This window comes from Athene noctua, chromosome 13, assembly GCF_965140245.1.
Source record: "Athene noctua chromosome 13, bAthNoc1.hap1.1, whole genome shotgun sequence".
NCBI lineage: Eukaryota > Metazoa > Chordata > Aves > Strigiformes > Strigidae > Athene > Athene noctua.
The window spans coordinates 7002294-7027962 of record NC_134049.1 but is presented as its reverse complement, the minus strand read 5'-3'; the positions used below and the strand labels follow the sequence as shown (position 1 = coordinate 7027962).

Below are 25669 nucleotides of genomic sequence, written 5' to 3'. Positions count from 1 at the left end.
TCATCATATGCTGGCCTTTTTGTACACAATTGTTCACCTGGTATCATCTGTAGCGAAATACATATGCATCAAGCTAGCCCTTATTCTAGTGAATAAATGAAAGCTCAGATAGCAAGATCAAAAGCTAATTCAAAGGGCTGTAAAGTGTTGTGACTAAACTCGTATCTAATTGAGCTAACAATAATAAAAGCAGAAAAACCCTCTTATATAAGGAATGCCTCAGAAAAGTTAAGCCACAAGGTGCAGAGTTTTTGGATAAAAAGTTTGTTTTCACGGTAGCCATTTGATCTATGTGGCACAAAGCATCCCAATAAAACACAGTTCAAAAAATTAGTATTCAGCTTTAAACCAAACACCATGGCTTCCTCTCATCTTGAACATAGCCAGCAAGAGCCATTAGCCTCTGATTATGTTCTGTTGTGCTGACACGGCTTCTCTAATTTTTGTGTCTGAAGTAGAACTGAAGCAGCACTCCCGCACTCACGCCTAGTGCCACACTAACCAAACCCACGTAAACATGTCTCAGGATCCCAGATAAACCTCCATGCTTAAACCTTGAGGCAGGACTCCACTAAAAGCATCCACTGGCTTTGGTGGGGTAGAAGCAGGTAGCTTGTTGGATGGGGCTGGACTTAATATCCACATTTAAAACATCTGTCAGTAAGATTTGGGATCCAGATTTCCGCTGTGAAAATTACTGGCTTCAGCGTAGCTTTGCTGATGTCCGTGGCAGGCCGTGCCATATGGCACAGTGCTGAGCCTAATGCGATCGGTGAACTCAAACAGCCTTGCAGACAAATCTAGAAATAGGTCTGTCACACACAAAGCCTGCCCCATCTTTTTTTTGTTGTTGTTGCTGTTGCTTTCCATATGCTAACAGAGGTTCAGAAATGAGGAAGGGCTTAAATTACTGCCAGGAGAGACATTGTGGGGAAAAAAAGGGTCCAATTTTCTCATCACATCTATTCCCCAAAGGTCTTGAATCTTAAGAGCCTGTCTCCCTTCTGTCAGGCAGCACAGCTGGCAGCACTGCCAAGAGGAGCTGGAGGACGCTCCACCGCACGCACCAGCCACTGACACCGTCATCTCAGCTTCTGTTCACACAACCCTTCGTGATACATGAACACATCTTACTCTGCATCTTCCATTTGGTGGAGTGAAATAGTTTGATAAAGAACTGATGGCCATCGTTTTACTAAATAGCCCACACTGCAAACTGCTACCAGCTGTCTTGTTCAGGTTGCAGCTTTTCAGTACACACTGGTGGGAAGCCCAGCAGGCCAACACTGAAGGTATCTTCACCCCAACCAGATGGAGCTTTGTTAACACAGGATGGAGAAGCACCAGGGAGCACAGGCCAGGGAGATCTGAGGTGCTAAGCTTATGCTCATCCCACAGCAAGAGGGTTTAATTAGTTACTGTATTAGCAAAATGGAAATAAAACTGAATATAAGCATTCTGAGATGAAAAGGTTCATACGTACTGTAGGCATGATTTTGTTCACAAAAACAGTTATCGCTGAGGAAGTCCTAAGGTCACTCTGCTCCACAGCTGGTTCTTGAGAAGTCATGGATTTGTAATGATGACACAGAGTAGTTTGGTGAAAATAAATGTATTGATTTATTGATTGATGTATAGGAAAAGTGAAGTCATACTGAAGAAGGAACACAAAATTTTGACAGTTTGATTGATCCTGACTGGAAACATTGTGTCCTATTACTATGAGGACAGAGTGCAGAGGAAAAGTCACTATCTTCTTCCTGATTTCCAGGACAGTTTGGAGAACTGGAGAACAATGTTCCACCCAAAAACTTAATCCATAAAACCTGCTCTCTGCAATTCTTAGCATCTCTCTCTATCCTTGAACAAAGTACCCATACTTCACACAGTATTTGGAAACATTATAAATGGCCCATGTACAAAATCATAGAACTTAAAGTAATTTTGAATACCATTTTACAAAATAAGAGCTGTTTTTCTCCAGATGGAGAACTCACTGACGGCATTTTAGACTACATTACAATCTTGTATTCAGATAAAGAACCATATACCAAAGCCATGAACCTTTTTTTTATTAACAGATATTCCTTTATTTTAAGACAACTTCAAGGAGTCAAGTAAACAGTCAAAATTATTGTATACACTAAAATCAATTAAGGCTTTTCTCCAATCACCCTCTTTTTCCCAGCTTACTATAGGACTTACTGGCAGTTTCTTGGTTTGCTCATAGATGCACATAATATTTAACTACTAAGAACTTCTACCATTACAAGTATCTAATTCCAGAATGGATCAGGAACTGTGATTAGTAGACAGTTCACTTTTAAACTGGAATAATAAAACTGTTAAGTATTAAGCAGCTTGTTCCTCAAAAGTACGATGAGAAGTAATGGTCCTTACTGTAATAAACAGTCACACATTCTTGTTTCTTTTGATCGTAGGAAAAGAATTCACACCAGATATTTGCTAATTAGAAGCAAATCAATGCAATCCTCGCTACTTTTACCACATCTACACTGGGCTGTTTCTTTGTTCAAACACAAACAGTGTATTTTATTGCTCCCAAAGTCATATATGACTATTAAAAAGTCACGATTGATGGATCTGATGTCTTTTGTTGGTCACTCTGAAGGTGGGCTGGTATGAAGATACTTTCAGCAGTCTTCATAAAGAATTTCATCTACTTGGACATCATTTTCTGCCACAGGCACTGATTCACAAATCTGTTCCCTAAAAGCCAAGGCAATCGTGTAAGGCTTTCCACTGGGATGTTTCATACATCTGTCAAGATAGGTATCATAATATCCTTTCCCTCTTCCCAGTCTGTTGCCTTTTTTATCAAACCCAAGGCCTGGCATGAAGACAAGGTCAAGACCTCCTGTAGAAAAATGAAATAAACATTAGTCAATGCACTATGGATTTCCTGATGTCTTGACTACATAACTTCAGACATTTGCAAAAACGCAAGCTTTGTGTTTTGCAAAATGCTTCCCTCTCTTTGATCAGATGAAAAATATTTTGAATACTAAACCTGTAAATACATATTTTCATCTTATCAATTGCATACTAGATCAGCTGCAAAATAATTAGATCTTGAAAAGCTGCAAGGAAAAAAACCTACATTATAATAAATTTATTTTATCATTTTAACCCCACACTTCCAAATACTAATGATTATGACTCTAAATCCAGGCAGAGATTGAACTCAGGGAAATTAAATGCAGGAGGAATCAGAAAATCAAATGAACTTCAACATCAGACACAAAAATAGAAAAGGAAAAAAAAAAAAAAGAAGATGCATAAGAGAAGAGAAAGCATCTTCTTGATGTAACTGTAAGATGTCATGAACCTTCGCTCAACCTCCCAAAACCAATGAGCCTTGAATATAATATATTCTGAAAGTGGGTATTTGCCCTCTTATATCAAGATTTGAAGGCTTGTCTCTTTTAATGTCAGATTCATCTTCTCCCAACGGAGAGAGCCTCCCAAATTTTTCCCAAATTCCTGAGCCTCCAACAATTTCCACTGTTGCTCCAGCAGCACACACACGCGTTCTGCTTGCCTGTCCAGAATATCCCTCCTTCTGGAGGGATGTGTGGGGTATGGGCTCCCCAAGACTTTCCTGAGATTGCACTTGACTGGAACTCAAAAATCAGTTAAAAAAATGACACAAGCTGCATAAGCTGCCAATCATCTGGACAGAAGACCCCACCAACCAGCTCCTGATAAAAAGGCAAGATCAGCTAGGCCCTTTTTTCTTGCTTTGTTCATACACTGCAAACAGATGTGGATCAGCATCATGCCAGGTAGCCAGCGACAATTTACACTTGGCTGTCCACTTGTTTCAGGAGTTGATTCACATCACTGCCAGGTAGGCAAAAGAAACCGGCTGCCACGCTGAGCGACCACCAGGCATGGAGGCAGCCAGCACGCACATTCCCATTACTTATGCGAGACTTGTTCGTTTACTGTGAGAAGTCTTGCAAGGATGTCCTCTAAACAAATGAGCTTCGCTGGCCTGGTTCTGCCCGCTGAACCCAGGAACATCCCACTTACTAGTTTCACAATGCGAAGAAAGGCTTTCATTACTTGCTGCTGTAGCAGACAGGTACTTAAGGAGAGAAGGGTGGAAAGCCGGCGCAGACTAAAACACAGCTGACATGGGTCTGGAAAGAAAGCAAATACTGCATCGCAGTCCACTGCTTCTTCCTTCTTATAGGAACGGTACTCAGCCTTGAGCAGCTTTTCTGCAACTGGCTTCTGCTCCTTCACCAGGGCTAGGATGTGGCAGGTATTTTTCCACTTTTCCTATGTCCAAACCTACTCTCTCCTGCCGTTTTGGACTGAGCTGCTCTCACTACATCTGGCTAAGGAATGATGCCCAGCATTCAAGGAGATGTGTGGGAACATGTACCGCAAGAACCAGAGCTAAGCAGAGTTTTTCACTTTCCAGGGTATCCCATCTGAGATCACATATCGACTCTGAACTAACTGAGCCTGGAAGAGCACGTTAAAAGTTCACATAAGACCAACTCATTTGCACACCCTTCCCAGGCTCCTGGGGATTTCCTTCCACTGTTCATTGTTCAGAGAAAATTCACTGATGTGAGTACTCATCCATCATGACCTGATGACTTAATTAGAACACTGATATAAAATATGCAAGACAACACAGTGTGAAACGCTTAGAGAAGATCGATCTTGCAAATCTGGCATCATACAGTTAAGAAGCATGGCTTTTTTAAAGAGGTCAGGGGAGTAAGAGGAGGGAATTAGCCAAAGGGCAGACCACAGAGTATTATCGGTTGAAATAAAAAGGAGTCTGAGTGTTTTACCACGCTGTAGTCAACTTTTGACTCATAGGACAGACAAATGGCAAAGAGGAAAAGAGGCACAGGGGCAGAAGTACGGTCTCACCTGAAAAGAGATGCCATTGTTATGGTATCACCATGTACATCATGTTGGATGTATCATGTCACATCTCCTCAGTTTGCAAGTAAAAATACATATTTGACAATTGTCAGGCATACAGATTAGGACCTAGAAACCAGCTGATCATCTCCCCATTAGCACAGTCAGTAAGAGATTCTGCAGGTCAAGTCTTCCCAAGTTACTCCTGCGCTCACTACTTACCCTCCCCACAGTTTGCCTCACATCAGCTTTGTGTAGGTATTCAGGAGGCCCAGAAACCAATATGTACCAAACACTAATGATGCACAGAAAGAAATAAACTCTGCCTTACACTTTTTTTTTTTTTTAGCTGTTTTCACTCCATGTGGCTATCATGGCAAAAAGCAGGAGACATTTGCAGTCACTACTGCTGGCAGGTAAGAACGTACACAAGGGGCAAATCTGCAGAGTAAAAAGGTGCCCTTTCTCCTTACGTTTGTGTTACAGACAGGAAGCAGACAAGTCAGGGGGAGCACTAAGGAAAGAGGGAATTGGCAGGAACAGTGAAAGGAAGAAAGATATTTTCGATGTAGCTTAACTGATAGCACCAGGCACACTCGAGTGAATTTAGATGTATCAAAGTACTGTGTTTTCTCCTGGGTTCTCTGGAGAAACAGAAAGTGTTTTAATGAGTCAGCTCCTCTATAATCATGGATTTTTTATGCTGAATAACTCGAACAAGCTTGTGCAAATCTCAATATGAAAAATTACGCTGTAAGGACTGTAACAGTTACCCTTCTGTTTTTCTTCTACTGGAGCACTGTGATACCGACTGCCTTTGTTCTGACTCACAACACACTGATATCCATGCAACTCACACTGCACAAGATTTAAGTAAAACGCCAAGCAAGACTTTCTGTAGAAAAATGACACAGCTACCCTGCAAGGAGCCCGAGGGCAGCTCAAGCAGTGTTAGCCCCAAATCCTACCCTAGGATCTACAATGAATGGCAGAGAGCTGTATGGAGAAAACGCTTCCCCGCCACATAACTCGGGGAGCAACAAAACCTCTTGTGGTGCCTGTGGCAGCGTGGGGGAAGAGCTGTCACAGGATGAGAGGTGACACACAGATGAGACCAAGATTGCAGACACATGAGATTACTATCAGCAATGAGAGTACATCAACAGGATGGCAGGTGAGGGTAAGAACATCTTACCCTCTTGGCACGGCGCCCTCATGCTCTCAGCCCTTCCAGCCCTGCAGGACATTGCTGGCCACTCAGGATGTCCTGCAGGCTTGTCTGTTCTCACATCCTACTCCCCGTGCTCCCACAGACTGCTGTGTGAAAAGTCATCCTTGTCCCTCGGAAGACAGAGCAGATACTCGGGCGTCAAACACCACATCAGCTATTAGTGCCCTGTAAAACACGCTAATGGAGGTCTCACATTTGACACCTACTTCTACCCCTCTCCTTGCGATGTCCATTGCCCCTCAGGTGTCTGAAATAATTAACTAGTGGTGCTTGGATCCCTGAGGGTCCTGTGACTACATGCCAGAAACCCAGGAAAGCATACCCACAGCCAAGAGGGTTTTGCTATAGGTAATATTTCTTTGCTTCTCCTGGAATACTTGCTTGTGGTCTGCAAATTGCTAAAGGCTGAAAACACTGTTTCAAGCCACAATGTACTGTTCCAGCTTCTATGTAGAGAACATCCATGTTTCTTATACACTTTAATTAAGCTACTGGGTATCCTGGAAAGGTTAGCAATTATGATGACAGTAACCTAATACTGTATCTATGTCACAAGCTCTTATGGCCACAGCTCAACTGTGTAGTACCATGCGTGAAATAATACACCCTGAATTATCTATCAATGTGGGCATACAGCCATGCTGACACAGCCACACAGGTTTCATTTATACAGCTAAATACAGCAGAGCCAGAAAACAAATTGATTTACAGGATCACAGGTGGTCAATACTGTTGAATTGTCAGCACACTGTCTGGCACTGCCAGTCCAAGTGACACCCACGCTGGCTCCGGGGGACAGGATTCCCATAGGCAGTAAAGACAGAAAAGTACAAATCTGGCTCCTTTGACACTGTGCAGTCCTCCTACACCAGCAAAACTGGTTTTGCTTCTCCAGACACAGGCTTTCCTGCCTCATGCCAGAATAAGCAACACAAATCCTCAGACTGATGCTACAAAAATACTGCTGCGATGGTCTGCCACAAGGCCTCATGCTATTAAAGATACTACGAACTGGGGAAAAGAGAAAAAAAACAGTATTGCCTTAGGGCGACAGAGGCTTCATGTGAGACCAAAAAAAGAAGAGACAGACCAAGTTCTCTGTGTCGTATGGCCCTGTGTTATTTAGCAGTGTAGATGCAGTCATAGCTTCAGAACCTGCCATGTGGGTGTACAGGCACACTCTGTTTGCACTGACTTGCGTACATCTATGAAGACATACCTTATGTCACAGAGAAGTGAAATGACTTGCCCAAGGACTCAGGAAATGTGTGGCAAAACTAGACACAAAAGGCAGGTGTGCAAGCTGTGCGTCCCCTGCCTTAACCAGCAGACCAAAACACTAGCATACCCTCTCTGGTGGTTTAAATAGGAGTACCTGGTTTCGCTTCCTCCGGGCAGCTGTGGTGAACCTCCTCGGTTCGGCGGTGCATTTCTCATTACCCTTCATGATCATATCAGGTTTGATTTGTTCCCCAGGGAAGGATTTTCTCCTTGCACCTCATTACCTCTCTTCTTCTTAATCTGATGTTCCTATTTGAAATGTCAGCCGGTATATTCAGAAGTGTTCTTGACAATGGTTAATTATAGAAGAGTCCATCAAACTGCACAGATACAGGTCATGTAGTAAAGACTGCTGGGACTTGTCCTGCCCTCAGAAAGAGCAGCCAGCATGGCCCCTCTCCTCCCAGGTTTCAAGGGGCTCCACCAGCCCACTGCCACCCACCCTGTGTGGGTCATTGATCTCCCCCTGCACAGCCAGACGGTTCTAACAGAAGATCAGACTGAAATACTCTGTCATCCCACCTTCTCATCCCTCACCGTCACTTGCTTTCTGGACACAGTGAAGCGCTTGGGACCCATCAAAGCAGAAGCTAGGACTCTTGATCCTCTCCTCCAAAGCACTTACAAGAGGATGAGGCAGAGGCTGAGCTGCAGCAACTCCTGTGTCCCTGTAAAGAACGGCAATGTGCTCATAAAAATCATGCTGGCAGCACAGACGCCTCCTGAGCTCAAGCCTACAAGAGGTCGACAGCAGTCAGCTCTGTATGCCACCGCTGCTGTGCCTCATAGCAGCAGCTGTGCAGTTTGAGATTCTCCCTCAAGCACAGAAGTTTGTCTATCGTTTACTCCATCACCACAAGGATGGCTTGATCCTCCCAGCCTGGTACTTTGGGCAAGAACCTGCTTTTCAGTGGTTGTTTTTTTTCCACACACAGCTCACTCTGCGGTGGAAGTCAGGGTCTCCCCCTGCTTTGCTCAGGTGTAAATGATTACATACAGTGCAGGACCAGAGAACCAGGACATGAACAGCTTTCTTTTGAAAGGAAAGGAGTGTTTATGCCATAACAATGTCAGATCAGTCTATGCACAACCTCTGGGGAGCTGACGAATGTCTGAAAGCTGTTCATTCACCAGGAATGAAAACTTACTGTGGTTCTTTTTTGATCTAGCAAGGACCACAATGGAGAAAAAAAACCCAAATCCTTTTGTAGGAAAGCCTTACTTTTCAGTATGAAAAAGGTGCAGTAACCATCTGCTGCCTCTGTATCTGCTACCCCAGCACAGAGGCAAAAATTAACTCAATCACTTGATACTAACATTTTAAGTATCAGTCTCAGTGACATGCAGAATATGAGCCAATGAGATGGAGTAACTCAGAAAGTTCTAATTAATGACAGAGTTGTTCCTGTAACCTTAATTACTGTCAGCATCAGCACAGTTAGGCCTCTGGGGTAGGTGTTAACTTCTCATCATATACTCTATGGGGCACAGATCATCCTCTTGTTCTGTATTTACAGAGCACCTAACACTGTGGTCTGGGTTAATCACCAGACCTCAGGGAAAACAACTCCACAGAAGTAAATATTTCAATTATGCAGCAGCAAAACAAATCCCTTTCCCTTTATGACTAGTGCAAAGCCTTCTCCCTAGAACATCCTGGGTGCCCCTCGCACCACTACTGATGTTGCAAATAGCTTGGTATTTTCTTCCAGATAAAAGTTTTCTGCCCTTTGGAAAAAATGTGCCGTTGGTTTCAAGCACAGCATCTCTGCTGTTACACACTTACCTTGGTATAAAGTCAAAAAGGGAAATGCCAGATCTGTTCTGGCCTAATCCAAACCCCACCACAGGTTCCTGGAAGGGCTGGGATTGCTTCCAGAGAAAACCAACTCCTTATCCCAGCTAAACCCTGGAGAAGCCAGATACTGCTATATCCCCAATCAAATGAGCAAAGAGACAAAAACATTACCCTTTCCTGCAATTGATAAGAATTTGAAAAAAAGTAATTCATCCAGAAACAATGATGCTGACTTCTTCCAGTAACACAGGGGATCGCAGACATACACAGTTACATTGCTTAACTTTACCCCAGACAGTCTGCTAAAACGCAAATGCAATCCCTTAAACAAAAAAGAAACTCTTATCCGATAATTCCTATTTGATCACATCATACCACCTTTGAAAACCAGTATCAGAAACTCAGCGTGAATTCTCGTCTTCTTGGAAACCCAAGTTACAACACAAAGGATCAGAACCTCAGTTACTATAAATCAGCACTGCCCCACTGACTCCCCTCTGCACCAGCCCTGGGAACCACATGAAAAATATCCCGGGTTACTGCTACGAGTTTGAGAAAAATCAAATCTTTCCTCTTGCAGATATTTGTTGTTGGTTCTTCATAAACAGCTCTCCTCTAGTGCTCACTCTGTAGTCTCCTTATGATTCCAAACGGTTACCTAACAGGACTAAAAGTTGCATCTGATTGAAAAAACAGGTAATTTTAACTGCAGTCGGTATTTTTCTCCGGGTGTTTCCCCTGTGTGAACACCTTTAACTGTGCAATACCGCATCACTTCAGCAGGACTTACTCTTTTCTAACTATTCATAGACATCTGTTGCTTTAGGAGAGCCAGAGAGATGCTCGCTTTTTACCCAGCACACACTAGCCAGGCACAGGAATCAAAAATCAATCATCCTAATCCCACAGGCTTCAGCCATGGTCTCCTGCTACGGCAAACCCTGAGGCCCTCAAGGCTCACCTCATCCAGAGAGAAATGCTTTCAACACCAGGGGCAATCACTTGCTTTATTTTCATTCCTATTTGCGTATGGGAATGGCAGGCACCAGGAAGGTTTTGTGTCCTTTTGTCTTCTAATAAACTTTTTACCCAAATCCACACACCCCCTAACCTACCAATCTACCTTTTCTATACATACAGATGCCAAGCAGACTATTTCCTCTGCAACCCATGTGCCCCAGGTAATTGGTCCACTAGTATGACTGAGACAGCTTCTGTTATTACTTCAATAAAGTATTTTGCAGAAAATAGAACCATCAGCAGAATCTACAAACAAGCACTGAGCAACTCAGCATTTATCTGTCTACTCATCCATGTCAGTGCTTTGTGTCAGCATGAAACATTGGTATCCACAGTTCACACTTGCCCTTCTGAACTACAGAATAAAATATTTATACTTCTCCCTGAGAAGCTACATGATAGCCATCAGTCATACAGGTTTAAAACAAGTGAGTGGCAGCCACTCTCCCACTATTAAATCTACAAAACACAACAATAAAGCCGTTTGATCAGGTCCTGTGCTACTAAGCTGTGATCATGCAAACAACCTCCTATTTTGAATTCATTTAAACTAAAATCTTATAAATTTAGTGCCAATGCATTTGAAAGGTTAAGTGCACCGCACAGCATCAGTACGTCTGCCCTGCAGACCTATCCTGCTCCACAAATAAATATCCTTTCATGTGTCATCAGGGAAGCTACTGCGTAACGCTAAGACTTGTGTTCCAATCTAGCTGGTTTCACAACGTGGGAAGACTGTGTGAGGCTACAAACATCACTCATTTCCCCTGAGGTTTAACTAGTGTCTCATTTTCAGATTTGCCAAATGTCTACCTAAAAGAAAATTTGAACAAGTACTTTTCTGTTTCACTATTATTCATCAAGTCTGCGTAAGACCTGTAAATAAACCATAATCACTCAATGCCACCTACAAAAATGTCTGGGTTTGCAAATTCAGAATAAAGGAAATAATGCTTTAGTTATCTGTCTGAGAAAAATGACTTAACTGCTCCTGATATTCAGATATGTGAGCAGAGTTAGAACAGTCTGATTGGGAAAACATGGGCAACGAAAAATGTTTGGTTCAAAGGCTTGCACCTGACTTCTCCTGTGATTTTAAACCACCAAAATCCTCTGAAACAAGATGTACCAAGGAGCAATTCCAAAGAGAGGACAAACGGCATTAGAGCCACTTTACATCACATCAACACATCTTGTTAAATCAGCAAATGCTGACTGCAAATCTGTTCCTATAGAGAAACTCAAAAGGCATTGGTGCTTGAACTGTTTATGTCAGGATTGTCATAACACTGCTGCAGCCTAAAATATACAGATCTTTGTGTTTCTATGTGTTTTTATGTGAAATTTTTAAGATCTTATCAGCTACACTTCCCATAGTGTTTATCTGAGCACTTATTTAAATACTTCCACCCAGTACATGTGCATGTGCACTACTTCATTTCTTCACTCTTGGTCCTCTTTTGCATGCTGCTGTCTGGCTATTTTTAAATCAAAATATGACAGAAGTGAATCATTTGGGGATTTTTTTCAATACATCATGCATCACTATCAGTATTTCCAACGCCCTTTGACTCAGTCAGCAGATAGCCTATCATAAAATACACAGAACTGTGAAATATGAACAGTTAAGATACCAACTTCTTCATTGGTGCACAAACTCGACTCTTCTGAGGAGCTACACCACCTGATGGGAACATTAGGCATGCTTACAGGCAGGGTTTATTGAACCTGTCGTGTCAGCTGGTTTGGAGGTGATGGCACCTTCATTGTTACTGTCAAACCAGTTAACATCACAACAGCTGAGAAATCCTCCTTCTTCCATCACAAGATTTTCTTTTATCTTTTTAAGCTTGCACAGCTTAAAAAACCCAACTCTCCCTGGAATCCTCTACCCCTCTCACTCCAACCCCTGATTTTTTGAAGACATTAGGCTGGAGCACTTGTTCTCCTGTGCGTGTGAGTACAATGTCTGGATGAGGTTTTAATTATAGAAACCCAGCCTAAATGACACTAATACTCCACAGTGAGTGTATGGAACACTGACACCTGCCGGCAAAGGGCTTCATGTCACTCCCGGACAGGAATTTGCCCTCCATCTACCCCGCAAAAGCCGATTCCCATCTCACATACACAGCAGCCAGCACAAACAGGAACTGAGTCCAGTTAAGATGCCAGACATGGAGACCAAGAGCTATCCTTACACAGTGAAACAGCAGCATGAGTCTTCTGCTCCCTGAAAGCCAGTGACTCCGGGCCAGGTCCAAGGAATTTCCCACCATACAGAGGAAATGACAGTGTATTCTGAAACCCAGCAAAGACAGCAGGGATTAACTATGCCAGGAAGAAAAATCTTTTGTAGCTGGAAAAGTGCTGACCTCATTTAATAGCCCACTAAACTGGCAGAAAACCAACACTAGGAAAAAGAAAGAAAAAAAAAAAAGTAGTAATTTTCTGCCAGATCCATGAGCTGAATCTGCTCAGCAGTGAACACCAGAGATGGCACTGGGGTTGGGAGGGTGAGAGGAGCACAAGAGCTGGAAGCAAGAAAAAGGCAGCAGGACTGCCCTGTCTGGCACCAGCCAGCAGGGCTCATCTGTCTCACCAAACCACATCGTTGGTCCACACAGGTGGGCAGAAGGGAAGAGCTTCCTCTCCTGTTCTTCAGATTGCACCGACTACGTGCACAATGGCACTGAGATGAGCTTGGTGCTGGCTCTTCCTTTCCAAAAATGAAAATAAAGGGAGACAAAAATGTCTGTTCGGATTAATTACCACATCCAGAGATCCTTGCATGTTTGCATTTCCCCTGTATGAGTTCATTGTACAGACTCATGCCACACTCCAGAAATGAACCTAACTTCTTATTTGCTTTTGAGAGACTCTCGTTTCTAGGAAACAGTATGAAGAAAGTGACAATGCTACTGTTCACACTCACCTTAGCAAAATTAGCTCTTTGAAACAAAACACTTGAGAGTCACTTGCAGTTAATTTAAAGCCATTGCCTATGTTGCTTTCACTTCTCTTTAATCTTTAATTGATTACAGCAGAAGTAATCTTTTTAGTTGTTTTGCTGAGTGCAAGGAGAATGTCTTCTGCAAGAAGGCAAACACTGATGTGACACTCAAGATGATTACAAGGAAAAGCACTCTTTTAAAGCCTTAATGAACCTTATGAAAGCATAAAGCTGTAGTGTTCCAGAGCTCTTAGCCCTTCAGGTTCACTGCAGGATACCCTGGCACCAGCGGTATTAAAATTAAACCACACAGTGTTCATGGTTTAGTCGTGCCAAGTAAGCTCAGGACAGAAGCACACCAAAGTGATGGCACATAAACACATCAGCTTTTGCATTTCAGAGCATTTTTTCAAAAGCCTTTCAAAGAGAGAGACTCTAATTATGCCATACCTGTTTCTAAAGATTCACCAGGAGAAGCTCTGCAAAGTGTCTGCATTCACCTAGGAAATTGTTAAGCTGTTTAAGAGAGTTGTTACGAGGAAGCTGGTGCAGACATCAAGGGGAAAGGCAGATGCCAGCTGAAGGGGAGAGCAATCCCAGTGCCAGGGATGGAGTCCCATATCTTTCAACCGAAGTCTGGGATGCAGAAGAACCATGAGGGAAACAGTTGCTATCACAGCTCGGTCCAACACCTGAAATATTTTATCTCCAAGCAAGCATTTTCCTAGCTCTACATGTTACAGAACATGCTAGACAGAATAATGTAAAATTATTTTATGGATCTTTAATACTGGAACAGGCATATTTGTAATGATGCGTCATTGTGGGATACCTGTGTGGAAACCAGCAAAACAGGTGGCCCAGTGAACTGATTTCAAAAGCAGTGTTATGGTATATACAGAAAGAATTAATGTCTACAGTGCCACTACATATATTTCACAGTATTTCTTTACCTGGGCATAAAATTTTCTCTCAGGCATCTTTTCTCCAAAACCACATCAAAGAGACTGCAAAGGTTGAAAGAGCAATGGCTGGAGTAAGAAAACAGGCAAAGTTTGAGAGAAAAAATAAATGCAGTAGATATAATAGAGGTTTAACTACACAGTGAATAATAAAAAGTAAGTAAACCGAACATCCTTATTTACTTATCATAGAAGAATGAACTGAAAGCAACAAATTTAAAAGGAATACAAAGAACATAGTATTTCACACATTGTAGGAACATAATATAATATTAACATAATAAGGAACCTAATAGTTCACATTACAACTAACTAACCAGTACAATTCACAGCTGTCAGAAGGCAGGGGAGCCAAGGGCTTAATACAAATAAAATTAGATGCTTAGAGGAACGCTCCAGATGCCCACAGGTAAAGAGAAAACAGAACTTGTTTGTAAGGGGATAAGCTGGGGATTGCAGCTGCAGAGCTAGGAAGACATTTCAGTTATTGCTCCATAGCTACAAGTTGTGAGATTTCCTGTCTCCTGTAAAACACATGATGCTGGATTGTACGTCCAGTGCTCTGATCCTGCACTGTGTGAGGGGAACCATCCCCTCTCCATAAGAAGACATCACCAGAATGTTAATGCCTCCCTTGCACTGAATTTGTTCTCCTTACGCATATCAAAATACTATGGCTCATTGTCTCCAAGCAGAAGTTCATTCCAAACTTCAAATCATTTCATTAAAAAATAAATTACATTAAGAGCTAAGCCTCAATTTTCAATTTTGTTTCGTGCCATGCTCTCAGGTTTTCTTTTTTTTATGACCAGTGTAAAAAGGTTTTAAATTATAATCTATCCCTTGACATATTTTGCACTGTAAGTTTTAATCAAGTGTCCCAGAGGAAAAGAAAATCTAACAGTACCCTCAATCACTTGACAATCTTGTTTGGGGTATTTTTTTTGTTTTTTCCTAAGCAGTAATATTTAACTTCTCTGCTTTTCACATACCCATATTTCATTTATTCCAGATACATTCCAATCTGCATATATCTATTTAAATATTCAGTTACCCCTAAGCATTATTTACTACAAGTCTTTTTTCAGAATGATTAGCACCATTTTGTACGGTCCCATTATGCCTTCATGTACAGCTATACAACATCTAATGGAGTTGAAGTAGTGTATTAGATCTTTCCTGTGCTTCAAGACATAGCATTTTCTCCTCACACTGCTTTTTATTTCTAAACATTAATGTGCCTAGTATTTCAAAACACTCCCATTTCTGGTGCATCTGGGGGGGGGGGGGGGGAACCCATTATCTTTTTTATACATCCCATTTTATTTTGCCGCTGTTAAGTTAAACCTATTCCTCTTAAGACTGTATTGTCACCACTTCAGTCACACTTCTAGAGAACTGTGCTAAAATTCAGAATAACTAAGAATGCTGATGGCATCACAAGGCCATCAGTCCTGGCAGCACATACAGCCTCTTTGAATGTATGAATAAACAGCAGGAGTTTAAAGACAGGTAGAAAAGAACTTCTGTGGACTACAATGTTTCTGCAGGGCAAACCCCAATGGCAAAGTTTAAAATAGGGCTAATGGTCACTCATGAATAATTTCAAACTACTTGAGGTTGCTTGGAACTGTAGCCTAGAGATAGCCAGCATTTTCCTTGCAAGAGGGTCACACTTCCCAGCATAAATCGCCCTTAAAAACCAAATACAATCCACACAGGTAAGCTGTCCCTGTCTGTTTCTGCTACCAGCATGTTGTTGTCATGTATGCTACAGTAAGTCTCAAAGTGTTCTGGAAGTTATAAGGGGAGAAAGATATAACCATCCTAATCTTAGAAGCCAACATTCAAAAGGTTATGTGAAAACTAAGCTGCAAGAAGTTGCTGCTAGACATATGTTAGTATTTCCTTACTTTGTTTCAAATTTGGATCTTTCCTTATTATTAATAATAAATACACTGTTATTTAAAGCACGGATTATCTAGTTAATATTTCACTAGTTATCTTGAAAGTACAACACAAATATTGCGATTGGTAGGCCACAGTTTCTAGTACTGAAAATGCTGGAAGTCTCCAAACTAAATTACAAAATACAAGTCCAGTTTTTAATACATTCATTTCCATGAGCAAAACTACATTGTGCTTTAGTAGAGTAGTAGCAGCTTATTCAGTATTCCCCATTACATATAAGATGCTATATTTTCAAGTGCTGACATTTTTTAGCTTGGGTATTTATGCCAAACTGGGGCTGGGGAGGTATGTTTCTTTTATTTCAGGCAAAATGGTTCACTGGTTTCTAAGAACAAAGCTAGCAAAAAACAATGGGGAAAGCTCTGTTGCTCCATGCTCTGAGGCAAGAACTTGAAATCTTGATCATAGTACCCTCTTAGTCAACGATGTGCCTTTGAGCTGGCCTTATACAATGTTGTAAATGTCTGAAAACCTGTCATTTGCACAGGCAAAAAGGAGAGATGTGTCAGGGTTAGTGCAGGGCCTCTCTGAAGATGCTACCCTCTCTGTGTCACTGCTGGAGTCACAGCGGCAGAGGTGGCCTCACAACTCTCTCTAGGAGCCAGTGCCAGTTTACAGGGGATGTTCCTTCCACCCTGGATACTCATTCTCACCCCACACATGTTTCACTGATACGGCTGCACAGTAAACTGGACCCATTTATCTGGGCTAAAAACATCCCAAGCAAAACAGGTTGGAGGGTGAAGGAGAGGAGGAATACCCTTCATCTAGAGCAGCAAACTGATCGAGCTTACCACAGAGAGGCAGGAATATACTGAAAACATGAGGAGGGAAAACAACCTTAAGCCAGTATTGCTGCAAAGACCGAGCACACGGAGCTGCAGACTCAGCTCCTCCTGCCAGCCCTGCTCTCCGCTGCAAGGACTCCGAAGGACTTTCATTTCTGTGGCTGCTCCTAGTCCCGCTGACTGGGGCAAGACTGGGAACTGAAACATGGAAGGAAATGAAGACTGAAGTTTCACTATGACATTTTTGGCACACCAGCATTTACACAAGATCTCATCACCAGCTTCCTACCAGCCCTTCAGCTGCATCAGTCCAAATCTGTGTGGTGGCCCTGTCTGAGAGAAGAGCCTTTTATTGGGGCTGGGTTACTTCCAACTAAGACTATTTTCCCCGTATAGCTCCCAACGTGGCTGCAGGGGCATCTGTGCCAGCACAGGAGAGGAGGGGTGAGGACCAAGAGAAGGAGAGAGGGCAGCCACTTATTCAGTCAGGCACTGGACAAAAGAAACAATCACAAAACCATGTCTTTTGTATAGTTCAGTACAAAAAGTACTATTTAACAGAGAAAGAGTTTTTCTAAGCCAATAAAAAAGAGAAAGAAGCCAGCACAGTGAGGAAGGAAATGAGTAAATTGAGATGAGGAATCTTGTATGTCTGGAAGTGGACAAGTGAAAGAAGACAAAGCACATGATCTCCTCCCTTTTGGCAGGGGCAAGCTATTTATGTTGGCCCAGCTGCCCCTGAAATGACAGGCTAGGACTGAGAGCAGAAGGAAATGGGGAATATGGTGAGAAGGGCCAGAAACGGACACTTGCGAGAGAGAGATTCAGATAGACTGGGCAACAAGTGGAAGCATGGAAAGGGGCATTATGGTGGCAGAGCAATTAAAACTTGGAGAAGGGGATCTAGCCCAAGGATGAGACAAGTCTGGGAAACGATCATTTTGGAGGCAACAGAGGAAAAAAAAAGTGATGTTTGGAAAAACAAGCAAAAGAGTCTGTGTTCAGCAGGGGCAGCTCAGGCTGGAACCAGGACCCTGAGCCTCTGCTGCGTCTCCATCAGCAAACATCAGTTAAAATCTTTAAGTCGTAGAGTGTTGACGTGATGAAGAGCTCATACAGAAATGAAGACCTTCATCCCCACACCAAGGTTTGAATAATGCACAATAAAAAAAGGCCTGCAGCTCTAACTCAGAGGAAAAGCAAATGACTGCATACTTGTTAGCCACATTCATTAACAGCAAGCAGTGCACATCTTCTGCATCTTTGAAAGAGCCCAGATCACTGCATCTAGTTTCATCTTTGAATGAACCCAGATCCAACAGGCAAGGACTATATAATAATGTACTTAAACACTGGGGCAGAATTTACACAGATAAAGGGGCTGAATTAGGTTTGTATACATAATCTCTTTTCTTACATTTCTTAGGAGAGCATCTCACAATCCATTAGAACAAGCAGATTCAGAGACATAATTTCTAGTAAGTCTTCATTTTTCAGCCAAAGAAAAATGTCTAGGCCAAAACCCCTCTCCCCATCACCCAGGTGAATGTTTTAAAAGTTGTCTATAATTTATTGTACACCTTCAACTACTAGTCAGTAGTTCAGTTCAGTTATGAACATTTAAGCATATTTGCTCAGGTTCAAGACTTCCAGCTGAGATTCCTCAGTCCAAAGTTGGCCACCTGCCTCCCTTCAAAGAGGCGACCTCCAAGAATTTTACTAAATGGAGATACTCAATCCAGTCATTTTTGTTTGAGTCCCAGGAATAATAATCTCTTTTTCAAAGGAACGACTTAGCTTTTTGCCCATAGTTCTCAGAGCAGGTTTAAGTAATAATATATAACATTACAAATGAGGAAACCCATGTCCAGCCCGCTGAATCACACCGCCTCCCTAAACCACATTGAAATTAGAGCTGCTGGGGAAGTGTCCTTTAAATTTCTGTAGGAGTTGTGCTAAAAAGCAAACAGGGAGCACGGCTTTATCTGATTTACTCCTTCCAAAGCTGTGCAAGGTATCTACACTCCTGTAAACAATTACTGCAACCCACCTGAACTTTCATCAAAAGTATTACCTTGGGCAATCAGTGCATATTTATACTTCTGATGGGCAAGGATACAAACGGGAGTTGGTACCTATTAAGAAAATGTACCACTGGCTTGCTCCAGAAGTTGTCTAAATCTTTCAGCAGGTAGAAATGAACCAAGTCATGCACCTACATACACCCCTACTCCAAACAAAACATCTGAGCTTCTTCCACCTTTGTTCTTTCTGTTACTGTGTCCATTTAGCCTGAAGAAAGAAACTTTTTGCATGAGTTACTGTTATCTACGCATAGTAGAGAAGATGACAGACTTTCTACTACCAAAACTGCAGTGATCTTTGTTTATGCCAACAAGGTGTAATGTGGTGTACTGCCAAGATGAAAATGCGGAAACCCTGATCCAACAGAAAAAGGCCCATCTCCAAAAGGAAGGGTTCGTGTCTGTTCAACACTGTCTGCGAGTCCTAACAAAGACTGGAACCTCTATGCAAAAATTATACCTGGTCTTATATTTGAGTTATTCTTCGCGCAATAACCATGCCTGAAGTTTTAAGGACAGTGTGAATTTAAGCTTTTTGTCATGCAAAATGAATACACTCAGAAATGACATGACTTATTTATGTACCTTCAGGGTATTTCTTGGAAATTACATTGCAACTTATGCCAGCAATGGGAACATTACTAATGTAACACCATGTTATCTCCTTATAACAATGTAAATGCCTCAGATCACCACAGTATTTGATAACATCACAGAGATAAATGTTTCATCCATGCATAATTCCAACAATGGAGGATGGATGTAGTAGCAAGGCAATTTACATTCCTGAAAATGTACCAAAGTTCAAAAAATATAATAACTGACACCAAAAAAATACAGCAATTTAAAGACACACTGAGATGCAGTGTGTGTTTCTGTGGGGACAAATTGGGAGGGGGGTGGAGTCTGATTATTCAATAGTGAAAAAAACCTTAAACTTAATCTCTAGACTACAAAAACTGACCAAGGATAAAGGACCAAGTTCTGACTTCCAATTCAAACCAAATTATTCCTAAAATACTGAGTACAAATAGACTAAAATCAAGCTTCAGGCAGAACAAGTCTGACATGGACATACACCAGTTGTTACAACTGCTCTCTTGGCATCTCTCTGTAGACTGCAGCAGCATTTTGGCATTGCTCTGTGCCCATAACCATACCCTGGTGCAGAGGACAAAACAGCAGCTCCAGAACTAGACAGCTACCAAAGCTTGCTCCTGCCTCCCCCACCTTCACTGCCGGACACCTGGGCTGTCCCCAGCAGGTACATCTCAGTGCGCTCCGCACCAGGCAGTCCTCGCTCCCATCACAACTAAAATTGTTGTGTGTTTACTCTGTGATGTCTGCAATGGACTTGTTAAATTAATTAATAGCAGCTCAATGGTAGTACAAAAGCTTGCCCCAAGTGCCTGAACTAAATTAAATCAACAGAACCCTGTTAAGGGTTACCTTCAGAAGCCTCTAAATCCCACCGATACCCACAAATTTTTGGCAAAAATTAGGAAAACAAGTAACAGTGTTAAGTATTAAATGTAAAAAAGATGGTTGTATGAAGCAGTGAAATCCCTTGCTAGCTAAAATATGGACACAGAAAGGATTCTGAATTGAGAAAGAGAGACTGAAAATAAAGGAGAAACAAACACAGTGAAGCGTTCTGGGAAAGTACCAAAAGCAAATACAAACCCAAGTTCAACCAAACAGAGTCATATAAGTATTATGTTCCTTTATCAAGCATTAAAAAGCTGGCAAGTCTGTGAGGTGTGGAAGCTGTCTGCAGGGTGAATTTCCTCTTAAGAGAAAATTTTCTGACTGAGGTTTCAAGCATGTGTTCAACCTGAGTTTTCCATTAATAACATTAAATATTTCTGCAGATGTTTCAGAAAGATATTAATGTCTTTACAAAAAGTATGCAAATAATGAATCCAGACACAGAAAGTTTTTTTACAAGTTTGTAGAAGTTGGGGAATTTCAGGTTAGAATTTTAGAAAAGAGAGGTTATTTTGGGACTGAAACACACATGCCACTAGCTAGATCTAAACAAACATTTAACTTTTCAACCCTATGAAGAATCCAGTGCTTGAGACAGCACTGTAAGATCAAAATAAAAATGTGAGAGAATAATGATGGAAAAGACTTTACAATATTCATCCAGGCCTACAAGAAAGTCCTTTTATTTTCAGTCTAAGGTCTCAGTCTGGAGAGCTGTTCTGTATGGACAGGCTCTGTATCAGCACTGTGATTCACCCATGCAATACAATTTGCAGGATCAAAGTTTTCAGGAAATTCTTGTGTCAGCCTACAGGCATTACCTGAAAAGTCCCCTACCTTTCAGGTGGCACAAACTAAAGTTCTCAGAGTGCATCCTAAAACTGTGAATCCCCATGACTTTCAAGGGCAGCCTAAGCCACTCCTGGCAAGCCCCTGTCTCCTGCACGAGCTTCCATGTTATGCTTGCTGAGACTGCAGTGAGGATGTTCATGAATCAGACTAAGAAGCTGATTTATCTGGAGAGTTGAGTTTCCTTCAGCTGGATCAGCTGTGCAGTCTTGTTCCTGCCCTGCTGATGTATCACATGGGTAGCACAGGGTAGAGAAAAGCAGTCAAGAAAAAGGAGCATCTGCTTACATTGACTTAAGCACCTCTACAGCATATAAAACCAAAGTGTAACATTTCATTTCACTCTTGTTGTCAGATTATTTCCTACTGGCCTCCAGGCCACTCCGGCTCAACAACCCCACAATGTAGGAAGAAAATACTTACCACCAGCAAGAGCCTCCTCTCTTGCACTGTCATCATCACTAGGCTGAAGAATATTCCAGGATGTCAAAGCAAGTGAAGAAATGTCTTCAGCTGATGACAACTTCAGCATGTCCATGTGGCTGCTGTGAGGCTTGTAACGTGGGATGAAACACTCTTTGCCTTGCTCAAAAATGTCCTTAATGATTTCTTCTGTCTGAATTTCATCTGGCATGCTCAGGAAGATTGCAATTCTTTTGGATTCTTGGTACTTGGGATGGCCAATCACCTACATGGAAAACTGATGCAATCAGTTTACGAAAAGATGGACTTAATTTATTTCAATTAAACACACAATTGGAGCAAAATATTAATTGAAAAGGGTAGAGACACAAACAACCATGCAATATAAAGAGAATAAATTGACTTTGTTTCCTACTCCAACATTTCTATATCAGCAAAATCAAAACAGGCAAATTTTTGCACCTAGTGAACAAAAGATTGTAACACAGGTTTGGGTCAGCAAAAAACAATTTTGGAGACGATCTTCTGATCCTTTAAATATTTGTGCCATATAGCACAGACATCCGCAAATGCCCAACATAACCGAAGAAAGATAAAGCGGGTCAGAACAGACAGCTTATGCAAGACATAAGGTTTCTGCATTCCTTTTCTTCCATCCTTTTTACATGGCTCATCTCTCATCCAGGCCTAGGTAGAATGAGAAGCACATCGATGATAATAATTCAAAAGAAAATTAGCATCAGAGTAGATGACTGTAGAGCACAAAGTCTTCCAAGACCAGGTCCCTCTGTCTTTTTTTTAACCTGAAACGCCTTCCCTACAGCAAGTTTAGATATATGACTTCAAACATCACCTGCTTCTAATAGGTGATCTTATTACCACACATTTTTCAGAGCTTGAAAGAAAGATGGCCTTGCCATTTTTTGATTTTCATGAGGTTCTCTGTGCTGGGCTTATAAAAGACTGGATATAGAAGGAAAATAAAAAACACTTAAATGGTGAAAAAGTGTTAGCAGATTCATATCTCACTGTGTCTCCATCCCATTCCAGATTGAATTCCACTTTAAAATTTGAGAGGAGGTTTTTAAAAGCTTGTCTTCTCATTCTCTAGTACCTTGCAAATTTTGTTACTTACATCTGGACAAAACAAACACAAATGTGTCTCTTCTCATTTAAATGTGCTTTATTCTTATTCTACGCACTTGCAAAAATCTGTCAAAAGTATCAGACACTTGAGAAACTGTGCTTATCTACAGAACAGAGAGCACCAAATCCTCTGCTCTGTGTTTGCATAACTGCAGGGTAACCTGCTCTTCTGAGCTTTAGCCTTTGCCCTGGCCCTGTTTTGAGAGATAAGTGCCCCCATCCAAGCTGAGATATGGTTCTCACTCCTTTTTCTTTCTTTCCAGCACAGCAGTTAAAAGCCCAGGTGAAATATTCAGACGATGGATATATTTTTGTAAGGAAAAAAACCCCACTGTGGACCAAGTTATGCTAATGTGTTGTTTGGCCATATAAATATCTTAACAATTCAAACCCATATTTTACTTCCTTTTGTAATTTGCCCAACCTTACACTTAGATATTTCCAACTAAGTGATTAAGCTCTTAAACAACAGAATTTCCATGGCAGGTTTTGTTTGAGAGAACAGACTATTTAGTCAAACTGCAGACTCCAGACAATGCTGGTGATTCATGTTGTTGAGGGCCTCCAGAGCCAAATCTTCTCATGGGTTTGGACAAGAAACGAGGCACAAACTCTCCTCTTTCAAAGCGGTGCTGTGTGCTGTGGGTACCACACAGGTCCGATCTGCTCTGATGTGTCCAGTAACACATTGATTATGCTATACAGAAAAAAAAAATGAGGTTGATATAAAACCACATGCTAGCAGGAAGACACAATTTCGATGTTTTCAGAACTGTGTAGATAAACCTGCTGTGACCCAGAGCAGTTTCTGAGAAGAGTGAAAGAACTTCCACACTTAACAAATATTATCTGCCCTTTGTTCACCAAGTGATAGATATTTTTGCAGAATCAGAGCATGCAAACATCATGACTTTAACCATGAACATAAACATTAAAAAAGAATAATCATCCAGTAGCTAATTAAATACTAGTCAGCCTGTGAAGCTATTTCGCTTTGAATTTAAATACCATTTTGAGATGAGATTTTACGACTAAAAATATAGTTCAGGTGTTATAAAATAACCTACTCACTTTTATTAGCTGCAAGCATTGATATATGCTATAAAGGTACATTTTTGTCCTTACATTTTCCCAAATACTTTCTCAACATTTTCAAACACTTCTTCATGTCTGCTGGATTACCCTCCTGTAAGGAAGCTGACTGTAAGGAAGCTGACTCTGCTTCCTGCAAATTGCACAATACCACTCTGTCTCCGGCAAGTTCAGAATTTTCAATTTGTGTCAGGTTATTAAAATGGCAAGATAACATCAATTTATATGTCCTATTTCCCAATGCCTTATTTTAAGCAAAACAAAAGCTGTATCTTTTAGCGTGCTCTCACTAGCAGAAATGAGTGCTCTGCTGCTGAGTCTATCCGCAGCAGTTAGACAAAGGCTGAGGAGTCCTAAAAATATGGTAACACATGGGCTAGGTGCTTATAAAGTTGACAGGGGACTCTGCATTTTTGAAGAGGATGTCTGCCAGTATTTTCCAAAAATTGAGAGATTTAAGTCTAGAATGTGTGATTACTAAAATGCATTATATGATAGTAGGACACTACATATATATTTTTTTTTAAAAAGCATTCCCAATGAAAAAAAAAAGTTATGTGAGTTCCAGTTAACCCTCCTAAGACCTAAAGTTTGTGTGCTGCCATGTCCCACTCATGAAATGGCTACACATTAGTATTAAGTGAAGTCTATAAAATGATTTGAGATACTGGCAGGAAAATAACAATATAAATGTAGATCATCTAGAAGTACCCGCTGGTGCTGCAAAAAAAAAAAAAAAAGAGAACTGTGCTCTATTACATGCAGTGACTGCAAAATAAAATTTTATTGTGTTTATTAAAATGATGAACTACATCTATATAAAAACTTTGTAATCCAAACGCAAACAGGACTTTTCAAAAGTACATGACGAGATCATGCTGTGCTAGGATAGCGGTTAGGTAAACCCTGCCTGATATCTTTTTAAAGTGCAGAAATTACGTTAGAAATAAAATTGGATGGTAGAAATACCGCTGAAAGATGCAGAAGGGAAAGGACAGCCAGTTAAACCACAGGCCAAACCCAGACAGTTGCTACATTTTCCTGTGCGTTGCTAGGAGGCGGCCATAAAGCTAGCCCGATGTGAAACAGAACTGGAGATAAACACCCACCACGCACCCGGGCGAAACCCCGCAGCTCTGGGGTTTATTTAGCGTTTGTCGCCGGTGTCCCAGAGCCCCCGTGTTTCCCCCCGCTGGCGGCCGGCGCTGCTCACCCCACGGCCGCCAGCCCCGCTCCCCCGGCGCCATGAGGGGGGAAGGCGGGGGCCGAGGCGGAGCTCACCGCCCGCGCTCGGCTCACAGCGCCGGGGAGCGGCCGAGGGGCCGCCGGGTCCCCTGAGTCACCCGCTTCGGTCCCCAGCGGCGGCCTGGAAAGTCCCCGGCGGCCTTCCCCGCTCAGGGCCGGGCGCGGGCCCGGCTCCTCGGCCCGCCCGCCGCCCGCGGGCCGCTCTCTCCGGGACCCGCGGCGCGGCGCCAGCCCCGCGGCCCGCACCCACCTTGCGACTCAGCAGGCGGGACTGGCGCTGCTTCTCCGCCGCGCCCAGCGCCCGCAGCCGCTGCCGCAGCTCCCCTCGCAGCGCCCGCTTAGCGGCCCGCAGCGCCGCCGCCATCGCGCCGCCCTCCCGCGGCGGCTCCATGCGCCGAGTGAGCCGGGCCCGCCGCGCCGGGCCTCG

At 42.2% G+C, this 25669-nt stretch overlaps 1 protein-coding gene across 1 annotated transcript; it reads right to left on the bottom strand.

Annotated features, from left to right (window-relative positions):
* Positions 1–1606: 1606 nt before the first annotated feature.
* Positions 1607–25646, bottom strand: MTHFS (methenyltetrahydrofolate synthetase). Its single transcript, XM_074917008.1, has 3 exons — positions 25493–25646; positions 21760–22024; positions 1607–2878 (listed from the first exon to the last, which is right to left on the bottom strand). The coding sequence occupies exons 1-3, from the start codon at positions 25631–25633 to the stop codon at positions 2655–2657; spliced, it is 630 nt and encodes a 209-aa protein (XP_074773109.1). The 5' UTR covers positions 25634–25646; the 3' UTR covers positions 1607–2654.
* Between the last annotated feature and the right edge of the window lie 23 nt (positions 25647–25669).

Bases quoted from the DNA above. Each gene is read 5' to 3' on its own strand.
- MTHFS (XM_074917008.1), bottom strand. From the start codon at position 25,633: ATGGAGCCGCCGCGGGAGGGCGGCGCGATGGCGGCGGCGCTGCGGGCC. The intron at 22,025-25,492 runs GTGGGTGCGGGC...TTTTCCATGTAG, and splicing joins CCCGCCTGCTGAGTCGCAAG to GTGATTGGCCATCCCAAGTA. The intron at 2,879-21,759 runs GTAAGTATTTTC...ATTTTTCTACAG, and splicing joins AGAGGAGGCTCTTGCTGGTG to GAGGTCTTGACCTTGTCTTC.